The sequence below is a fragment of the Vidua chalybeata genome, chromosome 10, assembly GCF_026979565.1.
Source record: "Vidua chalybeata isolate OUT-0048 chromosome 10, bVidCha1 merged haplotype, whole genome shotgun sequence".
Taxonomy (NCBI): domain Eukaryota; kingdom Metazoa; phylum Chordata; class Aves; order Passeriformes; family Viduidae; genus Vidua; species Vidua chalybeata.
The window spans coordinates 12751882-12772423 of NC_071539.1; the positions used below are offsets into that span (position 1 = coordinate 12751882).

Consider the following 20542-nt stretch of genomic DNA (forward strand, 5'->3'; position numbering starts at 1 on the left):
GTGTATGGTGCTCTGATTTACCTACGTATTAGTTGGTATTTCCTCACTGAAGGACTTACTGTGTGTGGGTTAAACAAGAAAATGTATGTGTTCTTACTTTTCTCAACATCTGGATGTGATGTTAGATTTGGAGGCACTCAGCTGATCACTGAAAGGTATTGTTATCTTAAGTTTTGTAAACGTATCACTTAAATTATTTTTTAAATATAAATTTTAAAGTCTATCATTATGATTTGATAAATATCAAGTAATTTTTTAATACTGTTGTAGAGTATTAATGACTAATATGTAATACTGTTTTAGAGTATTGTTGCAGAATGACTTTTCACTGTAGGTGTTAGCACATTTATTTAGGCTGGCAGATCTGTTCAAGTGAGTTATATTTCAAGTCATGCATTCCTAGATATAATAATGTATCATAATTGTATGCTGTAGTTCATATGTATTCAAAAGATGGGTTTTAATTGGCCTGCTAGTTTCTTTCTATTTTATATTGGTTTGATTCTGTTTAAACTAGAATCATTAAATGCTTTAGTCAGACATCTTTATTGAAAGTTATTTTGAGAATAAGCTTTTATTTGTCAGAATACTTCAGTGTATGTTTGGAGAATTCCTAAAATTACAAATGTTTCTTGAAAATTCCTGGACAGCAGAGTGTTGAGATGACAACCTGGGATCTTATTCAGGTGCTGTCACAGGCACCTGTATTGTATAATCATTTGCAGACTGATTGTGTATCTTAATAAAATAAAATCATTGTTCTTTGCTATAAGGAAGTTCTAGATCTTCTTTATCTAGTGATTGAAAATCTTTCATTGTCCTTCCTTGTGATTGCCACAGTGCCTGTGTCAGTTCAATGTATTCCATGAAACCTTCCAGTGAAGACAGTCTTGCCTTCATTCGGATTTGCAGATGCTTTGAAAGTGGTTGCCAGTGTTGTTGCCTCTTGTCTCATCCACATGGTACTGGAGTAGGCTGTACAGGAAAACTGCCAGGGTGCTTGGAGGAACAGGGAGCTTTTAAGGTTCAGTAGATCCTAAACCAACAGTACAAAGGGAAAATACAATTATGAATAACTTATAAGAATAAAATACATTATTAATAATTTATGAGACTGGGCCCTGGAAGAATTAAAGGACCATGAACAAAGTCAGTTTTAAAATAATAAGGGTAAAATTTGGAACTGGTTGCGGGAGGGTTTTTGAAGCACTTGGGGATGAGAAATCCACAGAGAGGAATTAGGAATTGGGGAAAGAAAGGAAGCAGGAAAATAAAGCTGACATTTCGTGCAAAGAGAGGGGTGCAGGCTGTCTGGCCCATAAGGAAATCCATTACAAAATGGTCTTTCTTTTTGCCAGGTGGAAGGTCAGGGAAGTGAATGGTCAGAATCTCAGAACAAATTCAATTCTGTTTTAACCTTCTCTTGCTGCAGGAGTGTAACTGTAAAGCTAATGCTTAGTTGTTCTGCCTTAGTGTTGCGTTGTATTTTGGTATGTAGTATAATTGAAATTTTGGTTAATAGTATTTTTAGTGTGTACCTACATAGAAAGCCACTTACTTTGGAATAAGACAGACTTAAAGGGGTGGCTCATTTTTTGCATGGGTAGGGGCCAAGTGGTTGATTGAGCTGTTTCCTTTGATCTGTCATCGAAGGCCTGAATAACTGTTGTTATTTCAGTACTACAGGTTTATTGCAGTGAGCATTTCCTGCATCCTTTGCAAAAGGCATATTAATATTTTTCCAGACCAATTTAGATTCTCCCCCACCTTCCTCTTTTGAAGCACTTGAAATACTCTGCTTTAGTCTGTAGATGTATGAATGCTTTAATGACATTAGGATTAACTCTCAATATACCAAATATATTTTGTCTTGCATCTTTCAGTAATTGCAATGTTTTTCACCAGCTTTCATTTTGAGAGGATTGACTTTGAGCTGAAAAAACCCTGTAGAAATACCATATGTACATTTAATATGTGTTGCTGTTGTTGGACTCTTAATGCAAATAGTATTATTTGCTATCACTGTTTAATTTGGTGGCTGCTGTTGATGTATGCTGCTTTGTATTTTAAGATATCTCAAACTTTTAAAATGTTTAATACTCTTATGTTCTGGTGTTTTTGTTCACTTTCAGTATTTAGTATTTTCTTTTGTCATTATGTGTCATTATTTTTAAAGATAACAAGAATGTCTTGGAACATCTAAATTGCAAGAGCTTTGATCTGCTGTTCAGCTTGTAATGTTGATGATAGCTGCCAGCAGTTTGTGTTGCTGACAGCTTGTTGACAGCCAGTATGTGAACATCTCAAAGATATTTGAGTCAATGTTTTGCTCAAAATGCTGTTTGAGATCTTATTCCTGTGCAGTTTAAGTATCAGTAGGTTCCCTGGTTATTAATTTATTGAAGATTCCTAAGACCAAAATTGTCCTAGTCTGCAGGTGTTTGGTAAACCTGTGTGAAGATCTATGAGAGATAAATTGAATCTGTTTTAACACCTTCCACCCATTTGACTAAAAGGTTTTCTTTGATTTTTGCTAAGTTTAGAAACCATAAAGTACTTCTGATTTTTCCTCTTTATCAGAGAGGAATATTAGCTTTGTTGAGTGCTGTTAACTTCAACCCATTTCCCTGCTTTTGCACTCTGCTGTATATTGGTGAAGGGATTCTCTTGTGAAACCAGCTCACAAAAAGCCCAAGTCTGTTCATTGACCTGAGCAGGTTTTTTGTTGGACCCCAAAGTGTCAGTGCTGCAAGGGCAGTGCCTTGGTGTATGATAGAACCCACCTGGGCAGGTGCAGCTGCTTTGGGTTCCTCGCCAGCGCTGGGGATGTGCTGCCATGAGCAGTGTGGGTCATAGGGACTGTCTGCACTGGAGTTAGTCTCCAAATCCATGTGCTAGTTCATAGTTGTTTATGCTGTTACATTTGAGTCTTGTTTGTTTTAAACTGTTATTCTAGTTTTCCTTATTTTTGATGTTTTGTTGGTGATTTTTAGCCCACAGAAGCTGTTCCTTCCTCTTCTCCCATTGTCCCTGTGATCCCTGTCCCACCAGTCCCTGCTGAGACCATCCCATCCACCATACCACAGGTTTTTATTCTGTTTTGTTTTGTTTTATTAAGCTTGTTCAACTTTTATTTCTTTAATTTGTTTTGTTGCTTTGTTGAAATATGGCTTTTGCTACTGCACACTCAGTTTTGAGGTGAACTGTTGAATACACTAGAATTTCACCCTAACTTTTGTTCATTTTATGACAGCTTTTAGTATATGAAAATATTTATATTTTCATATAAAAGTGACGAGTAAGTTGTGAAAAAACTAAAGAATTGAAAGAACCAATAGGATATTTTGTGTGCACATAATAACTTGAGAGCCATTTCACCCATACTAAAGTGTTATTGCTTGATTTATTTATAAAGAAAATGTTTTCTCATTTCCTATAAATACTTCATACATGTCTTTCTTTGGTTGCACTTGCATGGTGTTTCTCATGTTCCCTACCCATTCATTGGTATTAGTGTTTGGGGGGGCATTTAGAATACAAAAGAGATCTTTTGACCTGTCCATTCCTAACATATTTGACTCATAAAATGTTTCCCTTCTCAGCCTTCATCCTTTAGGTCCCATAATGTCCACATAACCCCCAAAAGAAAAACCCAACCCTGTCAAGATGAGTGAAGGCAAGGTTAATATTAACATGAGTTCATATTAGTATCTCCCACATAATTTGGAATATGTGACCACAGCATGGCAAGCTATGCAATAACCCAGGATAGCCAGCAGTTACATTTTTGCAAATAGATTGTCATTCTGCTCTTAGTTTTTTGTAACTTTACTGTAACTTTCAGTGCAGAAATCTGAAATTATGAGTGCATACCTTCTGAAAAGATGGGTCAATTTTTGGAATCGTTTGGTGACAGATATTTATTAACTTTAAAAAGACTTAAGCTATCCAGAATATTACTTGAAAATTTTTGTAGAATGGATGTCAGGTTTTTTTCTTAATTTTTACTTTTAGGCTACTTGACTAAACTCGTAACACGTGGTAATCTTTGTCTTTGAGTTTTTATTTTTTGCATAATCCATAATTAGCAAACCTTTTTGCAGTTGCCTGTTTTATAGTGCAATTTCCAGTAGATGTGTGTTTATTTGAATCTCTTACCTGTACTTCTTCCACCAGGAAGACCAGAAATTTGATTAGTTTTAGAAATACTCCCTTCTAATAGGGCGATTTTGCCTACATCAAGATTTGAGGCGGACAAGCCAGTGCAAACATGTCCAGATAGTACCTTTGGAAAGCCTGGCACAACTTTTTTCATTCATCATTGAAAAAGATGGTAAATTGCTGCTGCTTGATGGAGAGTTTGGACAAATATAGGAGTGTTAGGAACAATCATTTAACTTACAAAAGGGTTGGCTGATCTGTATCTCAAACATACTGCTCACCAAAGCTCACCTACTAACAGCAATTTTGCTTGTAGTTGTCTTATTTTTTTTAAACATGAAAATAAGAACACTTGTATGCCTCAAAAAAAAAAAAAAAATCATGGGGAACCAGCTTTCACTGGCACTGTGTGTGTTGAATATAATTGGGTGTTACAGAATCCTAATATTAAATAAAAATACATTCCAAAATGGAGTGGAAAGAACATTACTGAGCAATTAAACCTTGCTTTCTTCTGAGCAAAACCATAAAAACATATGGTTTAGCTATGTTTATTGTAACCTTAACAATAAATTATGGTGATGAATAATAGATTGGGATTTTTAGTACAGGATCTTAATTTTAATTTACTCTTATTTTAGTAGAACCTGCACTTGAATAAGAAGCAGAAAAGGAAATTTAACTTAGTGGCAGAAAATGGTTGTGAAGGATAGTGTTGTTTTGACAGAGATTTTTATTGTGACATTAATAACTAGTGCTTAATGTCTTTAGTGCATGAAATGTGCCAATGCTTCTATTGAGAGAATTGCAGGGGGAGAAAGGCTTTTGATTGCATATTGACAATCATATGTGTCATCCTTTTTGTTTCCTCTTACTTTAATTGTCTGCTCTGTTAATGTGTGTAGGTCCCACCTGATTTTAGTTCTTATTAAATGACACAGGCTCAATTTCTGACACTTGGTAACAGATTGATGGCTCCTGTCTAATGATGGGAGATTATTCATCTCAGCCTTTTGAAAGGCACTTCTGAGTCATCTCTTCCAAAGTTTGGGAGCTTTTAAAAATCATAACTTCTTCAGAAGTATGTTTCTGTCATAGTAATGAAACAAAAATGCAGAATAATGAAACAAAAATGCAGAAGATGCTTAATGCAATTGTTATGTCTTTGCAGGTCTTAACTTTACCTTTGCATGAGTTTAATACTGGCTTCTTTTGCAGCCTATTAAACTATCCCTAAATTTATTTCCACACACACATGTACCTAGGAGATTGAAAAAACGAATGTCTTAATTTTAAATATAATTTATTTTCGTACATATTAAAAACTCCCTCAGATTCATTAAAGCAATAAGGAGATTAACTTTGTTTAGGGCACTGAACTTAATAATTAACAGTATTTGGAGTCTGGAATGTATCTGGACACTGTTTGGCTTAAGTTCCTAGAGCAGGCTAGATGCTGCCTATTTTAAAGGCAGATAGTTGGTGGATAATTGGGAAATCTGTTTATTTGGAAACATTTCAGAGAAATGCCATCAGTTCCTAAGGATTTTCTTATAGCTGAACCCAAATTTTTCACAGAAAAATTCTCAGTGTATGAGACCAAAAGTGTAAACTTACTCTACTGGTTCCTGGCTTGTAAAAAATGCTAATATTATTTCAGCTTTCTGTGGCAATAATCTCTGACTGCTTGTGCTTGTTAATCCTTAACAATTTTCTGATGGAAGCCCATGCTGCTGTGGGGCAAATGTATGTCTGCTGTGGGTTTGCTTTTGCAAGTCAGTTTTGTAGGTACTTTCTTGCTTCAGTTGCATTTCTGCAGGTTTCCATTTTGCAGTTTGTGAAGGGGATGGTTCACTGTTCCTGATGGGAAGAAAGGGAAATCAAATCCACTGAAAATTGGTTTTGAGATAGTGAGTGGTAAAACAACCTCAGCATATCATACCACAACTACTGGGGCAACTGCATCATGTCAAATGGTAGCATGACTCAGGTTTTCTTTTGAAAAACAAGGTAATAAATGACAGAACTTAGGAAGTCTGAGATCATATTTAATATCTAATGGTGTGGTTTTATTTGTTCAGGATAGTAACAGTTGTTTTAGAAGGTCAGTTTTGAGATTCTCGAGGTCAAGCTACCTTTTAGCAGAACCTTGACAAAGCCAGCAAGTAAAATCCTGTAAAATTATCCTCAGTAGTGCATTTTCTTATGTTGTGAATTTTTTTTTTCTTTCATTTTTAAAGGCAAATCCCCCTCCAGTGCTGGTGAATACAGATTCTTTGGAGACTTCAACATATGTAAGTCTACACTTGCTTTCAATTATAACTTTAAATTACATTTTCTGAATGTAGTTGGGTACACCTGTTGTTGTTTAAGAAGACCTATTTTATGTCTCTGATGGTGCTTGATTTTGTCAGCTCTCATGATGGTTATTTAAACTACTTAAATAGCTGTTTTGTGAAAAAAAAAATGTTGCAGAATGCAGGTGGGAATTTATATGTGTACCAGTGTATGACAGTGCAAAACACAACTGAGGTTCCAGAGGTTCAGTGTTCAGAGAACAATCTGTTTCTTCAACTGTGCAGGCAGATACTTTAATATTTAATGTGCCATTTCTGTTGCACTTCTCATAAAGACATTTCTGCGTGCCGTGGCTGTACTTAAGGTTTTGTGCTATAAATGTTCATAAAAATGAGTTGGTTCTGTTTGAAAAATTAAGGTAATAAGTGTAGTTATGTGGAGGCTGAGCTGCTCATTTGACAGGCATAATTACAACATTTACATACAAAGTCCTTCATCCAGGGGAAGGCCCTGGAAATAAAACTTAGCTTAGTGGGTGTGAGATCCCTATAAAACTTGGAAAAGATAGACTAGCTCAGTGATTTTTATCATGTGATATATCCTTGCTCCTGTCTCTGCTAATGTTTGGTTTGTTAGATGAATAAATTCAAAGGTAATTTTTCAAAAGAAGAGAGAGTATAGAACTAAGCTAAAGGAGAAGATAAAAACAGTGGAGGTTTTTGTTTGCTCTTGTTTATCTAGATGATATTTTAAATTGGATTACAGAGCTTTGTACATGGAAATAAGAGACTGCTTTAACATATTAGGATTGTCTTTGTTTTGTGTAATGGCAATGAATAGGGAAATGATTAATCATCCTTGTTACTTATTTAATAAAAAGAAAAGAAAAGAGCACTGCACACTGATCAATCATCATGAACCTTTTGCAGGTACTGTAATGCTGAATGACTGCTTCAGTTAGCACATGTTGTCATTCCTGTAGATAATAGCTCAAGGACTAAGCTACCATCAAAACTTCTTGAGCACAGTGCCTTCTTTTGTGTTGGTGTAGCAATAGATCCAGTTTCATGTAGTCAGAAGGTCAGGACCTCGTCCCTTTTTAATAGAGAAATATCAAGTGTTAAAACCACCCTATCTTTTCCACTGGACAAACTGCTAAGGACATAATAATTTTTGAGGTACTTTGCAAAGATGATAATCTGTTATGTGTGGAATAGATATGGCTGCTATTGTAAGGGGAGATATAATTAGGGAATGAGGGATAAAAGGGCTTGATATTAGACAGCCTGCAAAAGTCATGGCATTGCCAGATTTTAGAGCATTTAAAAATGTTAAATAAACATAGGAGGAAGGAAGTAGCTTGATCTTAATTTTATTTGGGGTGAATTAAATTCCCTTTTTAAGGTCTCTGCTAGAAAGCAGTCAGATTTTAAAATACTTTCTTCTAGATATGTTTTTTATCTTTAGTGTGTTAAGGCTACAGAAGTCTTTTCAGATATTCTGTATCTTAAGAGTAGACAAGGTACTTTGTAAAGTAATAGTATAAATGTTATTTCGTACCTTGTTAAATATTTCATTCTAAAAGGCCAGAAATAGAGAGTTGTCTGTAGTGCTGTAGAAAGAATTTGAGTTCCAAGATACCTTGGAAAAAAGCTTACTCTTGAATATTAAATACAATTGAGAATTTGTTATTTAATTGATTTTGGTTACTTTTGGTATTTTTTTGCTTTTGGTATTTGATTCTTTCCTTGTTCTGTAGGTAGCAGAGAATGTGGTTATCCTTTCTAACCAGAGGATGACAAGGTTTCTTTCTAGGATTTCAGTTTTTTCATCAAGCTTTATAAAGTATTCTTCTAAACTCTTCTTCTCTTGTTGTCCCTATTTTAAATTGCTGAACTTTAGTATATATGTGACATGATATGTAGTAGTATAAACAGTTGTTAAATATTACTTTAGAAGGATCTTGTCTATTTCTCATAAGAAGGTTATATAAAGCATCAATCTTTGATTTTTCTCTGCTCAGTGTAGAACAACAATAGGAAAATGCTGCTCTGTTCTTCCTTACAATTCTTCTCTACCCCACATTCTCTTCCTTTTTTCTCAGTTTCAGGTTGCTGTATAGCCTGGGGAACAACTGAGGATCCCCAGAGCACGTTTTCTTTCTGGCAATCAGAAGCAGCGGGCCTATGCCCTACAGTAGTTGTGTAGAACAGTCTGCTCTCTGAACAGGCAACTTTTAAACTTGTACAAAAAGATTGTCTGATTCATGAATAGAGTGGTGTGAAAATCACATGTCCCCTCTGAGCCCAGTGGTCACTGTGAATCAGCTGAGATTTGATGGGAGCGAACTTCCAGCCAAGCAAAATGGGTTGTGTAAAGTGTGGAATTCTCTGTAAGTCTCACTTCTCTTTTTTTTATAGGTCAATGGCACCGATGCAGATTACGAGTATGAAGAAATTACTCTTGAAAGGGTAACATGCTAAATGTCCTCTGTACTCTGTTTGAAATGGAGTTTATGATACTTTAATATGAAAAATAGCAATCCAAACTAATCCTTATTTTTTTTTTTTAATTTCAGGTAGATTATTTAACCTACTAATAAAAAGCACATTCAGTTGCTAAGCAGGAATTGAAAGTTTTATTAATATCCTTGACCATTGAGAGTAAAATGGGGGAATGATCTCTTCTAAGACATCCCACATTTAATGTTGCTACCTAGACTCATAGAGACTAACAACACAGATTCTGTGTTGGATTACAGGATTTAATCTCCTGTATTGCTATTTTTTTCATAGGCTTTTACTTATATACTATTAAGTTTTATATTGAGATTACAAGTGACACCTTGTCACGTGCATTTCTTTGTTAGGTTTTCTACGTTGAGATCTAGCTCTGTTCACTTGAGGTGCACTGTTAACAAAAAGACAGAAAGAAATTGTTTTATCTAATACCTGTGCAGTTCTGGTGGTTACTGAGAGGGTGAAGAGGTCTTGCAGTTGATGGTAAGGGCAAGCAATCCTTGAAGAGAAAAATGTCAGTCTGAATCTCTGCATCTGTGGAAATATATTTGAGGTGGGACACAAGCTATTTAAAGGCTTTTCTCTGGGAAAAATAATGTTTCACAAATGATTTAATGTGGAGCAAATATTTGTATGAGCAATCTGAAATATCTAGCACATTAGAGATAGAAGATTTTATGTAGTTTATCAAGTTCAATGAGAAAGCTGTGGGGCTGGAACTGTCTCTTATAGTTATACAAGGACTTATGTTCTCCTTACATGTATGCAAGATGTAATTGTACTTATTTTCATAGAAGGAAGTTCTATATGTAGCATACTGCTTAAACCGTCTTTGAGTATTTTTGTTCTCAGTGAAAATTATGTAGATTTGGTTCTATAGTATATCAAATACATCAGAATACTTTTCCCCCAAAAATAAGTGGTTTTTTTTCCTCTATCTTCAGGGAAATTCAGGACTTGGCTTTAGCATTGCAGGTGGTACAGACAACCCACATATTGGGGATGATGCAAGTATTTTCATTACCAAAATTATAGCTGGGGGTGCAGCTGCACAGGATGGAAGATTACGGTAGGATGAATTTCTGTCTTGGGTTACTAAGTGCTGTTATTGTATTTTAAAAAGTGGATAGAAAATTTTCTGTTACTTTTCATAGTTTTATCCTCCTGCATTCAATATTAAATAGGTTTTCCTTACAGAAGTGTTTTGTAAATAATGAAGAATGTTTGAGTGGATCAATATATGTCTCCCAAACTAATAATATCTGCAGTTTAGGAAAATTAAGTGAAATTTTTCTATTCTATGGTATAAATTTATTGTGCCATATGTTTCATAGTCCTTAATTCAAGAAAAAGCTTAGACAGATAGGATGGGTAACTCTTGGTTATCCATATGTGGATTTTCTGATCCACAAGGCAGTTGAGTTTATTAACAACCCTTTTTTATGCTTGGTAATAATTCACTGTCTTAATTTTTCAAAGATAGCCGTCCACATTGATTGTAGGACTATTTTTTCCCCTCTTGTGCTGCCAAGAACTTGCCCCATCATTTCATGTGCAAATACCTGATGTACCATGGGTTTTAGTCCTAATGAGCTTAGTTCAAGGCTTTGTTTTAGCTTGTTGGCCATTGCCAGAGGTACATCTGGCAGGACACGGTGACAGGTGGGCCTGGCATTGCACTCAGTGTAATGAGGGCTCAGTGTTACTGCAGCAACATGTTAAATGGACTGGAAGGCCAGCACTTAAACTGCTTGTGAAAAGCAAGATTGACTTGTTCATAGCATGGCTTAAAACTAGTGTGTTTTCATTGTGTGCCTTCTAGGTTTTGACTTTTTAAATTCTGTTTTATAGCTGTAAACAAAAGGTAATTTTTTTCAAACATCTGTTCAAAACACTGTCAAAACAAGATACATATAATAAGGTGCCCTCTTCAACCATGAATTAAATAGTCCTCTTAAATGTTTTCCAGTGATCCTTGATTTATTTTTAAGCACTAATAATTAATTTTAGAGCATTGTCTTGAATGAGTAGAATTTTGGAAATAAATCTCTGTATTTTAATGCGTTAACATGTATGTTAGTGTATTATAGATAAAATATCAGGCTCCTGATGTGTGCACTCTGCTGTAACACAACAGCTGAGCATGACTGTTGCTGTCTCCAGGGTTAACGATTGTATCCTGCGAGTAAATGAGGTGGATGTTCGGGATGTGACACACAGCAAAGCAGTGGAAGCATTGAAAGAAGCGGGGTCAATTGTACGATTGTACGTCAAAAGAAGAAAACCAGTCACAGAAAAAATAGTGGAAATCAAACTTGTGAAAGGCCCCAAAGGTACGTTGGAAATCTGAAGTTTCTGTTTCATGAGAAGGATAGAATTGAAACTGGTCTTGTAGAATGCCAAGTTTTCTTTTAAATGATAAAAATGTTTCTGCTTATATTTAGTAATTTTTAAGTACATTAAAATTGGAGTAAAATACTTAATTGGATTACCTAGTAAGGATGTTTGAGAGATTAAAAATAATTCAGGGAAATTAATTACTCAGCAATATGGCTATAAATATATAGATGCTATAGCATGGTGATGCTTATAGCTCTGCTGTGCCCATCCTTCACAAAGCATGAAGTAAATGATCTAGCTTTTGGTTTTCAGAATTGTGTACGTGTTATGTCTTGAGTTTTATTTTCTAGAAAATTATGGAGTTCACTTGAAAAGGCATCAGAATTACTTCAGCCAGATCCTGATTATATATATATTTGTGTTATCTAAGGAGTGTTATTATTTATGTAAAAATTTAAATCAAATGATTGCAAAAAAGGTTTCTTGAGTACTGCCTTTCTCTTCAAGCAGGTCTTGGTTTCAGTATTGCTGGTGGTGTAGGAAATCAGCATATACCTGGGGACAACAGCATTTATGTAACCAAAATCATCGAAGGTGGGGCAGCACATAAAGATGGCAAACTTCAGATTGGAGACAAACTTTTAGCTGTAAGTAAGAGCTGCATTTTTTTTTAATGGTCATTCACTTTTAGGCTCAATAGGGGCATGATTCAATTTGTGGTTAAGCTGCCTGGAAATCAGTAATAAAATTAAATCTGCATCATTCAACACCATCTCATCAGGAAGTCTGATATCTATTCCTCAGCCCAATGTTCCATGCAGAACCTGTATAAATCAGCATGTTTATTTCTGATGCCTGCTATTATTTTTCTGGGGTCTGAGTGACAGAATTGTAAACAAATATACAATGGGATTGTTTCTCTTCTGAAAATAGAAGAATGGAATGGAACTCCTTGTACTGGTGGCTGGCCAGCCTTTAGTGAAGCTGCTGCTTATATTGCATTTCAGTGTTTGTGATGCTTTTGAATGGCATTGTTATTTTTTAAAAAGCTTAAAATAGCTTCAAAGTTGAATTTTTCTATGCACAAAGTAAAAAAAAACTTTCAATTTCCTGAAATTCAATCCTCATTTTTTTTTGTCCAGATAGAAAAATGAGAACCACAGCCATACATTGCAGAATGTAACTTTCTGTCTCTGTGTTTAAATTGTACTGCAGTTACCAAATACTGCAAAATGACTTTTCAGTCTTCAAGAGTGGTAGGAATTAAAATCTATTGAAAAGATATCAACAAAAGGCTTTTAGAAAACTTGTAGGAAACTTAAAGAATACAGATGTAAGGAATAGAGTTTTCCCCCTCCAACTAACAACTGGCAAAGCCTGGTTGTTCTTACACATGAAGTTAAATGATGAAAGTGTCTTTAGCCCCTTGGGTTCAGTGCCAGCTTTATTTCCTTTGTTGCCTGGAATTATCTGCAGAAGTTTCTTCCCTTTCACAGTAAGGGATTTTTAATGGAAGTGCTGGTGTTTCACTCTAGTAGCTACAGCCTAAAATAGTTGCTATTTGTAGTTGAACTAGTTCTTGTTACTTGGCATGTAAGTCAGTTATTCTGGGACCTTCTCAAGTTTTGACCCCTGATTTTGACATCATATCAGAATATATTGTCCTGTTACGAGGTCTAGAACATAATTAGTATAATTATGTCATGACAGGTTGATGTGGGGTTTATTCTTATTAGAAGAAACTTCTCTCTCTGTAATGCTTGCAGTAACACTCTATAACCGTGCACACTTACACATTTTGAGTGTCCTATTTGTCCCATAAGCTTCCCAAAGTCATGTGTGCCTTCTTTACAATGTTGTGGTCAATACAGTTTATAATAATCTCTGATAGGAATACTTGTCCTTCTCATACTTAACAAGGCATCTCTTATATAATTTCATGTAACCAGGTATGTCTGTGGCACGTGAATCCTAATAAAGGCTCTCAATGCCAGTCTTCAGTGAGTGTCCTATGAAAATAGTACATTTTTCTGGGTTAAGAATGTTTGCTTTCTCTTTAGGTCAACAGTGTTTGCTTAGAAGAAGTTACTCATGAAGAAGCAGTGACTGCCTTAAAAAACACATCTGACTTTGTTTATCTGAAGGTTGCAAAACCCACCAGCATGTTCATGAATGACAGTTATGCCCCTCCTGACATCACAAACTGTAAGTTCACCTTATCTTTCTGATTCAATTAATTTTCCCTTTAAGGCATTAACATATTTAATTTTTAGTATTTTAACTTTAAAATACCTTTAAAAATTATATGAGGCAAAAATGTGATATAAGTTGATTAGTGAGGAAAATTATATACTATACAGAACAACATCATATAGCTTGTATGCTGAAAAGACGGCAGCAGCAGGGCTCCAGGTGTGGTTTTGTGGCTGTCATGACCCAGTCCTAGAGGCTCAGTGTTACTCATCACTTGCTGATGAGTAAAAGGCGAGAGAACAAGTGTCTCATGCTCTTGGGGTGTGAAGAGTAGAAAACAATGTGCTGTGAGGGTGTTCAGTGTCCTGTAAACTAAAGAGGTTGGTGATGCTCTTATGTTTTCCTGTTTTTCATGAACTTGCATATACATGAATAAACTGAACTGGGAGGATGGAAAGTTCTTGCTCTGGTGCCTGCCTGTGAATGTGTTAAAAAATTACATGTTAACTGATTTGAAATCTGACTTCAGTTTTGAAATAATTATTGACAATTTGAATGGAAAACCAGTGAATGTTGTATTACAAAGTAGTTACAAGAATTTCTTGTTGACATAAGGGTACTACTGACAAGAGTATTTTCAAAGTCAAACATACAAATCCAGAAAGTTCAGGGTTGAACTACAATGTAAAGAAATATTTGAGTATACTTAAGAGGGTTATTTAGTGGCTGGAGAAAGGGAAGAGAATGATATAACTGTATCTTTCCAAGACTGAATAGATGGACTTTTCTGGATGACCAATTTTACTCATGTTGTCACATGAAATGGTTCTAAGGGAGAGGTATTATTTTAGGTATTGCTTTGTTTCCTGCCATTAGATATTGCAATTGATATGTAGCACTGATCTCTTTAGGTACTACTTCATATGAAAAAAGGGAACACTTTGAGAATGACAGATGTAATTGAAAACAGTATGTAAGGAACAACAAACTGAAGTGCAGCACAACAAAGACTGAACTACCCTTTAAGTCCATCATTTATTGGCAATAGCTGCAGTATCTTAAAATCTATTTGTAAGCTGATTGAATTACAATTTGGAGCTAATTAGGTTTTATCTCCACTGTGTTATTAGAGGGATGCTCTTGAAGGCTCCATTCTTTGACATATCTAGTTTTCAGCCTCCACTGACTCTTCCCCAGTTTTGTACTCATATATATTATGGTTAGAGAGCAGCCATTTTCCCTTACTGTATCTAGTTTGTTCAATAACCTTTCCCACTGTTTCCTTGGAAAGTAGACTTCGTGTTCTCTCTCCATATAACTGATGTTTTCATATATTTCACCTGGAATTCATATTTTTTGGGAAAGAGAAATCTGATTTTTACCTGATGTTCCTGGTAATGTTGCAGTAATGCAGTGGATTGGGTTGTGACAGAGAAGTATCTCATCTCTTACTGCTGCACCTTGACTCAATCATTGGAATGCTTACTTTGTTAATCTTTTGTGGGGTCAAAGACAAAACGTGTGGAAAGTTTGAGAGGAGGAAGGTAGAGAAGGAGCTGATTCCAGGTAATTTGCCCAGTGCTAATAAATCAATGGCAGTGGCAAAGGTTGGTTGTTGGACCTCTTGTCATGCAGAGATATTAATTTCTCTCAAATGGTGAATGAACTGGAGACTCAGTTCATTGAAGGCAATTGCATCATAACATGGAGCCAGAAGAGAGTGCCATCTTCAAGAATAGCTTCTCACCATGTCCAGTGGCTGGACAGGTCAGGGAGGTTCTGTCAAGGGTAATCCCACATAACTGCCGTGAGCATGTCCTCTGCCATCTTGCCATGAGTCCTTAATTTCTCAGTAAGTGTGACCTGGTGTCACATCCATTACCAGAGATAAATGGCCTGGTCACACATTTAGGCTCCTTTTGTCCCATTACCGTCCTCCCTCCAGAGTTTCTCTCTGTTCGCTCTCCCTCTAAGGGTGATTTGAGAGATGGTGGCATTCTGTGCAGCCCAGTATCCCATCCTCTGTGGGAAGTGTATTTCTATCCTTTTACTGAGAAGAGAAAAGCCAGTCTCCTGACCTTGTCATGTACCTCAGGCTCCAACAGCTGCTTTTGGGAACCTTTCTCCTCCAACTGAAGTATTCTGAAAAAAAAGTCATGGAAGTTTTTCTCAGATTCCAGGCATCTTGTCTCTCTTTGTTCTTTAGTGACCCTTGACAAGCTTTTTAGGTTAGCTGTACTTTTGAGTAGATTTTCTAAGTTTTATTTCATTTAGCTACAGTTCCATTGAGTTCTATATCTGAAGATACTACGTTTTTCACTGTTTCTGGTAGACCAAAGAATATTCCTCTGCAAAGTTCTTTGATGAAACTTCAGTCTGTTTCTTTTCCTTACAACAGGAAAGCCTTTTCTACCCAAGGCTCTATGAGCTTGTGTCTCTGTTGATCAAAGTGCAGTTGGTTGTTATTGCAGCTGGTGAGAAGACTGAACCTACTGCTGGAATTTTGAACCCAAAGCAGACCTAAAGGTCTTGTTGAGGTGTTTAATGACTTAATTCCAGGAAATCACTTTAGTCTTTTCCTCAGTCTTTCACTTATGAAAATAACTGCGTGTTTCTGAGCTGCTAAATGCTATTTTTCTAATACAGAGCAGAACAAAAGCTTTTCCAGTACCTGTCAGCATTTGCACATTTACAGTGGAAATCTCAAAGGGAGACATCAATCTCCTCAAAGGTTGATTCTGCTTTTGCAACCAGAAAGCCTCTGCTTTCTGCAAGAAGCTGCTCAGTTAGATAGAACTCTTACCAAAAAATGGTGCCACCTGTATATAGTATTTTATACTGCTTTTAGCAGTATAGGGCTCAAGAGCTTTAGATTGGGGGTTCTGAAGTGCTTTTACCAGTTGGCAGATATTAAAGAGGTATTTTCTAGGATCACCTGGATTGTGAGTCAGTGTTGAAACAATTACCAGGCTTCTTTCTTCACCTACTCATCCACAGCTGTTTTGAGACATGTATTTGCAATCCTCCTTCCTATTTCTGTCCATGAGAATCCCTTTACCAGGTTCTTAGGAGTTCAGTCCTACCACAAAGGAGAAGTAAGATGTGCACAGAGGCTCCCTTTGAACATGTCTACTACAAGTGATGTTAAGGTAGAAACTCTTATGTGTGAACTGCTCACTTAGAGAACCCTTGGGAAGGTTTTTTGTTTGCTTATTTTATTTCTGGGGGTGGTTTTTTTTTTTTTTTTTTTTTTTTTTTTTTTTTTTTGTTTTTTTTTTTTGTTTTTTTTTTTTTTTTTTTTATTTTGTTTTTCCTTTTAAATCCTCATTTTATCAGAAATATTTAAAAGTACAGTGCACAGTACTTGGTACTGTGCAGAACATGCAATAGATTGCTCACTGTGCTAACTTCTGTGGACTTGGTAGTTAATTCAAAAGTCCAAACTCAGAATTTGGTTTGTCTTTAAGATTTTCCCTCTGGAAATGGTCTTGTTTAGTTACAGGGCTGCCTCACTTGCCCTGGTGATGAGGATTTAAAATGCAGAGCTAAGGATACTAAAGAACTGTTCAAGAACAAGTTTCAGTATCTAGGTTTTGTGCAAAATCTGATTTATTTTAGAACTCCTGTAGGAGTATCAGCTATGCAGTAGTGTGGCCTTGTCAGGTGGTCTGATGGCTCAAATGAAAGGACCAAACAAGTTAGTATCCCTATATATAGTTAAATAATTTGATATTTCCTTGGGGTTAGTGCCTTAGAATCAAGAATGTTTGAAAAGGAGGTTTCTGAAATTCTGATTTATGGCAGTATTTATTGGGAAGAGTACAGCTGTTGTGCCAACATTGTGCACCTGGGGCTGGAAATTGACTTCTGTTGTTTGAGATTTATCAGAGTGAGTGAATGGCTTCCAGCTGCCTGTGGGGGAAGTTACTGTTGAAAATCTTGTTAGAGAAGAGTTTAAGAGGCTGTTTAAGACCAGAGATTCGGCAGGGAATGAATGTGGGAAAAAAAGCTTATGGTTCTTTGGTGTTGCTCTAGAGACTGGGATGTGTATGGGTGATGAAAGCTTGGCCATAGACCTGGAATAGTTGATTGCTATTCCTGTTTCGATTGCTTCTGAGAGATTTATCTTTTAGCTCTTGAGTTGCGGATTGCCAGGCTAAACAGTTACTTTACAGCGCTCAAGAAGAATGCAATTAGGAAAGATTGTTCTTTCTGAGCACATTGTCCTCTGAGTGCTGTTCTCCACTGAGAACTTCCAGTATAGAAAATGTGGAAATGCAACAGAAGTCCCCCCCAATGTTTATTGTGTGCAGAGGAGCAGCAGCACTGTGGGTAGGGTGGTCCTGTGGCCGGAGCACCGGGGCTCAGCTGATGTGTGTGTGATAAGCACAGCTTTAGCCTGCTGGAGGGGTCACAGATCAGTAGGAGTGTAAACTGCCTCTTCATCTATACATAAATGGTGGTCATGAAATGATTCCTGGAACAAATACCCCGTAATTTGTTCATATAAATGTTTTTGAAGTTATTCAGTTGGAATATTACGAAGAAGGTGTAGTACTTGCTGTTTAAAACACCAACATTACCTGTGAAGTGCATGTAGTAGAATATCAGAGTCAGAAAAGTGGCTAAATGGTTTTTGAGAGAGGACTTGCTTCCAGTACAGGCCCCCTTTGAAGACATAATCAGTGATGCATTTTTGACTCCTAATTAATTTCAAAGTATTTTTCCTTTGTGTGTTGGTACAGTATTTCCACCCTGCATTGAGAAATAAAATATTGGAAGGGAGGGAATAATCAGTTTCTTCACTAGACATGAATGCCTTATCATTTCTTAAATGGCCTAAGTACAGGAAGAGAAGAGTATGTAATAACAGTAAAAGACAATGCAGTTTTAATTTTATTGCCCATTTTAGAGATTATACTTGTGGTTGGTGTCCTCAGTTTACAGATGATAGGAAAATAATAGGAAATCTTCCTTTTTTTCTTTTTGTCTAGGACTGTCTTATGTAAAGGAGAGGGTATATTTGGAAATGGAATTTCTTCTTAAGAGTCTGACTTTTTCTGTCAAAGCAAATTGATTTTATGCATGCAGTTTTCTGTTCATCCAAAAGACAGTTCTTTTATAAGTTTCATCAGTAATAATATTTACCTGGAAATAGAAGTTTAGACCTCATTTAGGATTCAAAAAGTGATGGCTTGCCTTTTACTTCTGTCACGTTCCTCATGAATATGCTTCAGCTATAATTTCCATGTGGAGCAGTTTCAGGGAAGGTGCAGGCATGGTTCAGTGCAGGAGCTCCACAGAGAGCAGCCTCTTTGTGCCTTGCATAGGTTTGCTTTCATAGCACTGAGAACACCAGCCTGGAGAAAGGACCAGACTGTCCCAAGCAGTAGCATGTGTAAAACTTTATAAAGGATGCAGCCAGTGCTGCTGTGGAACTATCCACAGGTCTGAAATAATAAACTGTTATATTGATCAATAGCTGGCTTTTAGTCATAGGGTGAAAGGATAAAAAATTCTAAAAATAAGGTCATGTGTATGTTTCTGAACACAGTGCAGTTAAAAGTTGCAGAAACCTGAAAAACAATCAATTGAGAAATACTGTAAGTCAATGAATATAGAATTTGTATCTACTTTTTCCCTATAAAATATGCACCATTATGGCTACCATTGGCTTGTTAAAAGCAATTTCAAATTCATTTTGTGGAATACAATAATTTAGTGCAGGAACAGAATGTACAGAGCTGCTATACTGTGCAACAGTTTTTCGGGTTTTTTAATCAACACTCATTTTCCTGTAGTTGGAAAAGAGCTCATAATGTCTTGCATTTAATTTTTTGTGCTTTAGCTTTAAAATTTTCTGAGGAGAAACCAAAATAACTGTATTTGTATGGTTTTGTTTTAAGCAAAATGTGTGAACAATGCAATGGCAATAATAATGTTGCATTAAAATAATTTTTTTTAACTGAAAAGCAAATATTGTGATATGGTTTGGTAATTATTGTGAAAATCCAGTGTGACTAAAAAACTCAAGTTTTGAAATTGACAGTTAGGTGTCCAAATCTCTTACCAGTGCACAGAAGCTATGTGTTGTACTGGGACAGACAGAAGGAAGTGGGATCTATAAAATCCTTGCAGGGAGTATGAGGATGGAGGTGCAATGTGTGTGTTACTGCTGTTCCAAAAAAATGTATTAGGATTCCCACATGTTGAACCGCTCCTAATTTTTAGAGAATTCTCTAATGTGAGTGCTTCTGTTGATCATTTGCTTTTAGCAAAAGCAGCATTCTCTTTGCTTTAGACTTCATGAAGCCAAGCAATGTGAGGGAGCTTCCTTCTGCCTTTGTTACAGAAGGGCACCACGTACCTCTTGCACTTCAGTTCTGAATTTTGCTGAAACCCCTTGTTTATTCAGAATTATGATTTCCAGAAGTTCTACACAGTCTCATGCAGCTGAGGGCTGGTGTGTCTGAATAGCACAATTCCTTTATCAACCAGTGCTTTTGAACTGCTGAAGCTGTTAATAGTGGGTTTTAATGCTTGCTGAAATGTTGGCAGTGTTGACCTGATGCATATGATGCCATATGAAGAATTTACTGCACACAGGTTTACTAGGAATCTAGAACAATACAGGCACAATCCAGCCCAGATTGGGTGGTTTGGAATATATATATAAAAAAATAGCAAATACATCGTGTATATATACATATATATATATATATATATATATATATAAAGAATACTCTTGGTAAGTTTGTATATGATCCAAACTTTTTGAGAATGGCTTAAAAAGGAAAAGAACAAAAGGGGAATGTGCAGATTGCTTCATCAATCTGTGTCATTTATGTTCAGGTAAAGAGCTTTGGGTTTAGTATAAATCCTCAAAGGTCAGCTACCCCATCAGATACAGCAAGCAAGGGCAAAGTGTCTGGCAGCTTTAATAATACTGAATCTGTGAAGAGTCCCCACCCTTCAAACTTTGAAGCACGTACGCCAGGAAAAAACCATTTCCATCTGTAGAACATGCTTTG

General features: G+C 36.2%; 1 protein-coding gene across 10 annotated transcripts in view; it reads left to right on the forward strand.

Annotated features, from left to right (window-relative positions):
* DLG1 (discs large MAGUK scaffold protein 1) overlaps positions 1-20542 on the forward strand; it is a 144033-nt gene that overhangs the window by 84735 nt on the left and 38756 nt on the right. For 5 of the 10 annotated variants that reach the window (XM_053951560.1, XM_053951561.1, XM_053951562.1 and 2 more), the window contains 7 exons: positions 2994-3086; positions 6402-6455; positions 8880-8930; positions 9923-10047; positions 11142-11311; positions 11829-11965; positions 13379-13523. In XM_053951560.1, the coding sequence (XP_053807535.1) occupies positions 2994-3086; positions 6402-6455; positions 8880-8930; positions 9923-10047; positions 11142-11311; positions 11829-11965; positions 13379-13523 (775 nt within the window). The remainder of the gene's footprint in view (positions 1-2993; positions 3087-6401; positions 6456-8879; positions 8931-9922; positions 10048-11141; positions 11312-11828; positions 11966-13378; positions 13524-20542) is intronic. The other 5 variants (XM_053951563.1, XM_053951564.1, XM_053951570.1 and 2 more) reach the window with 1 other exon arrangement.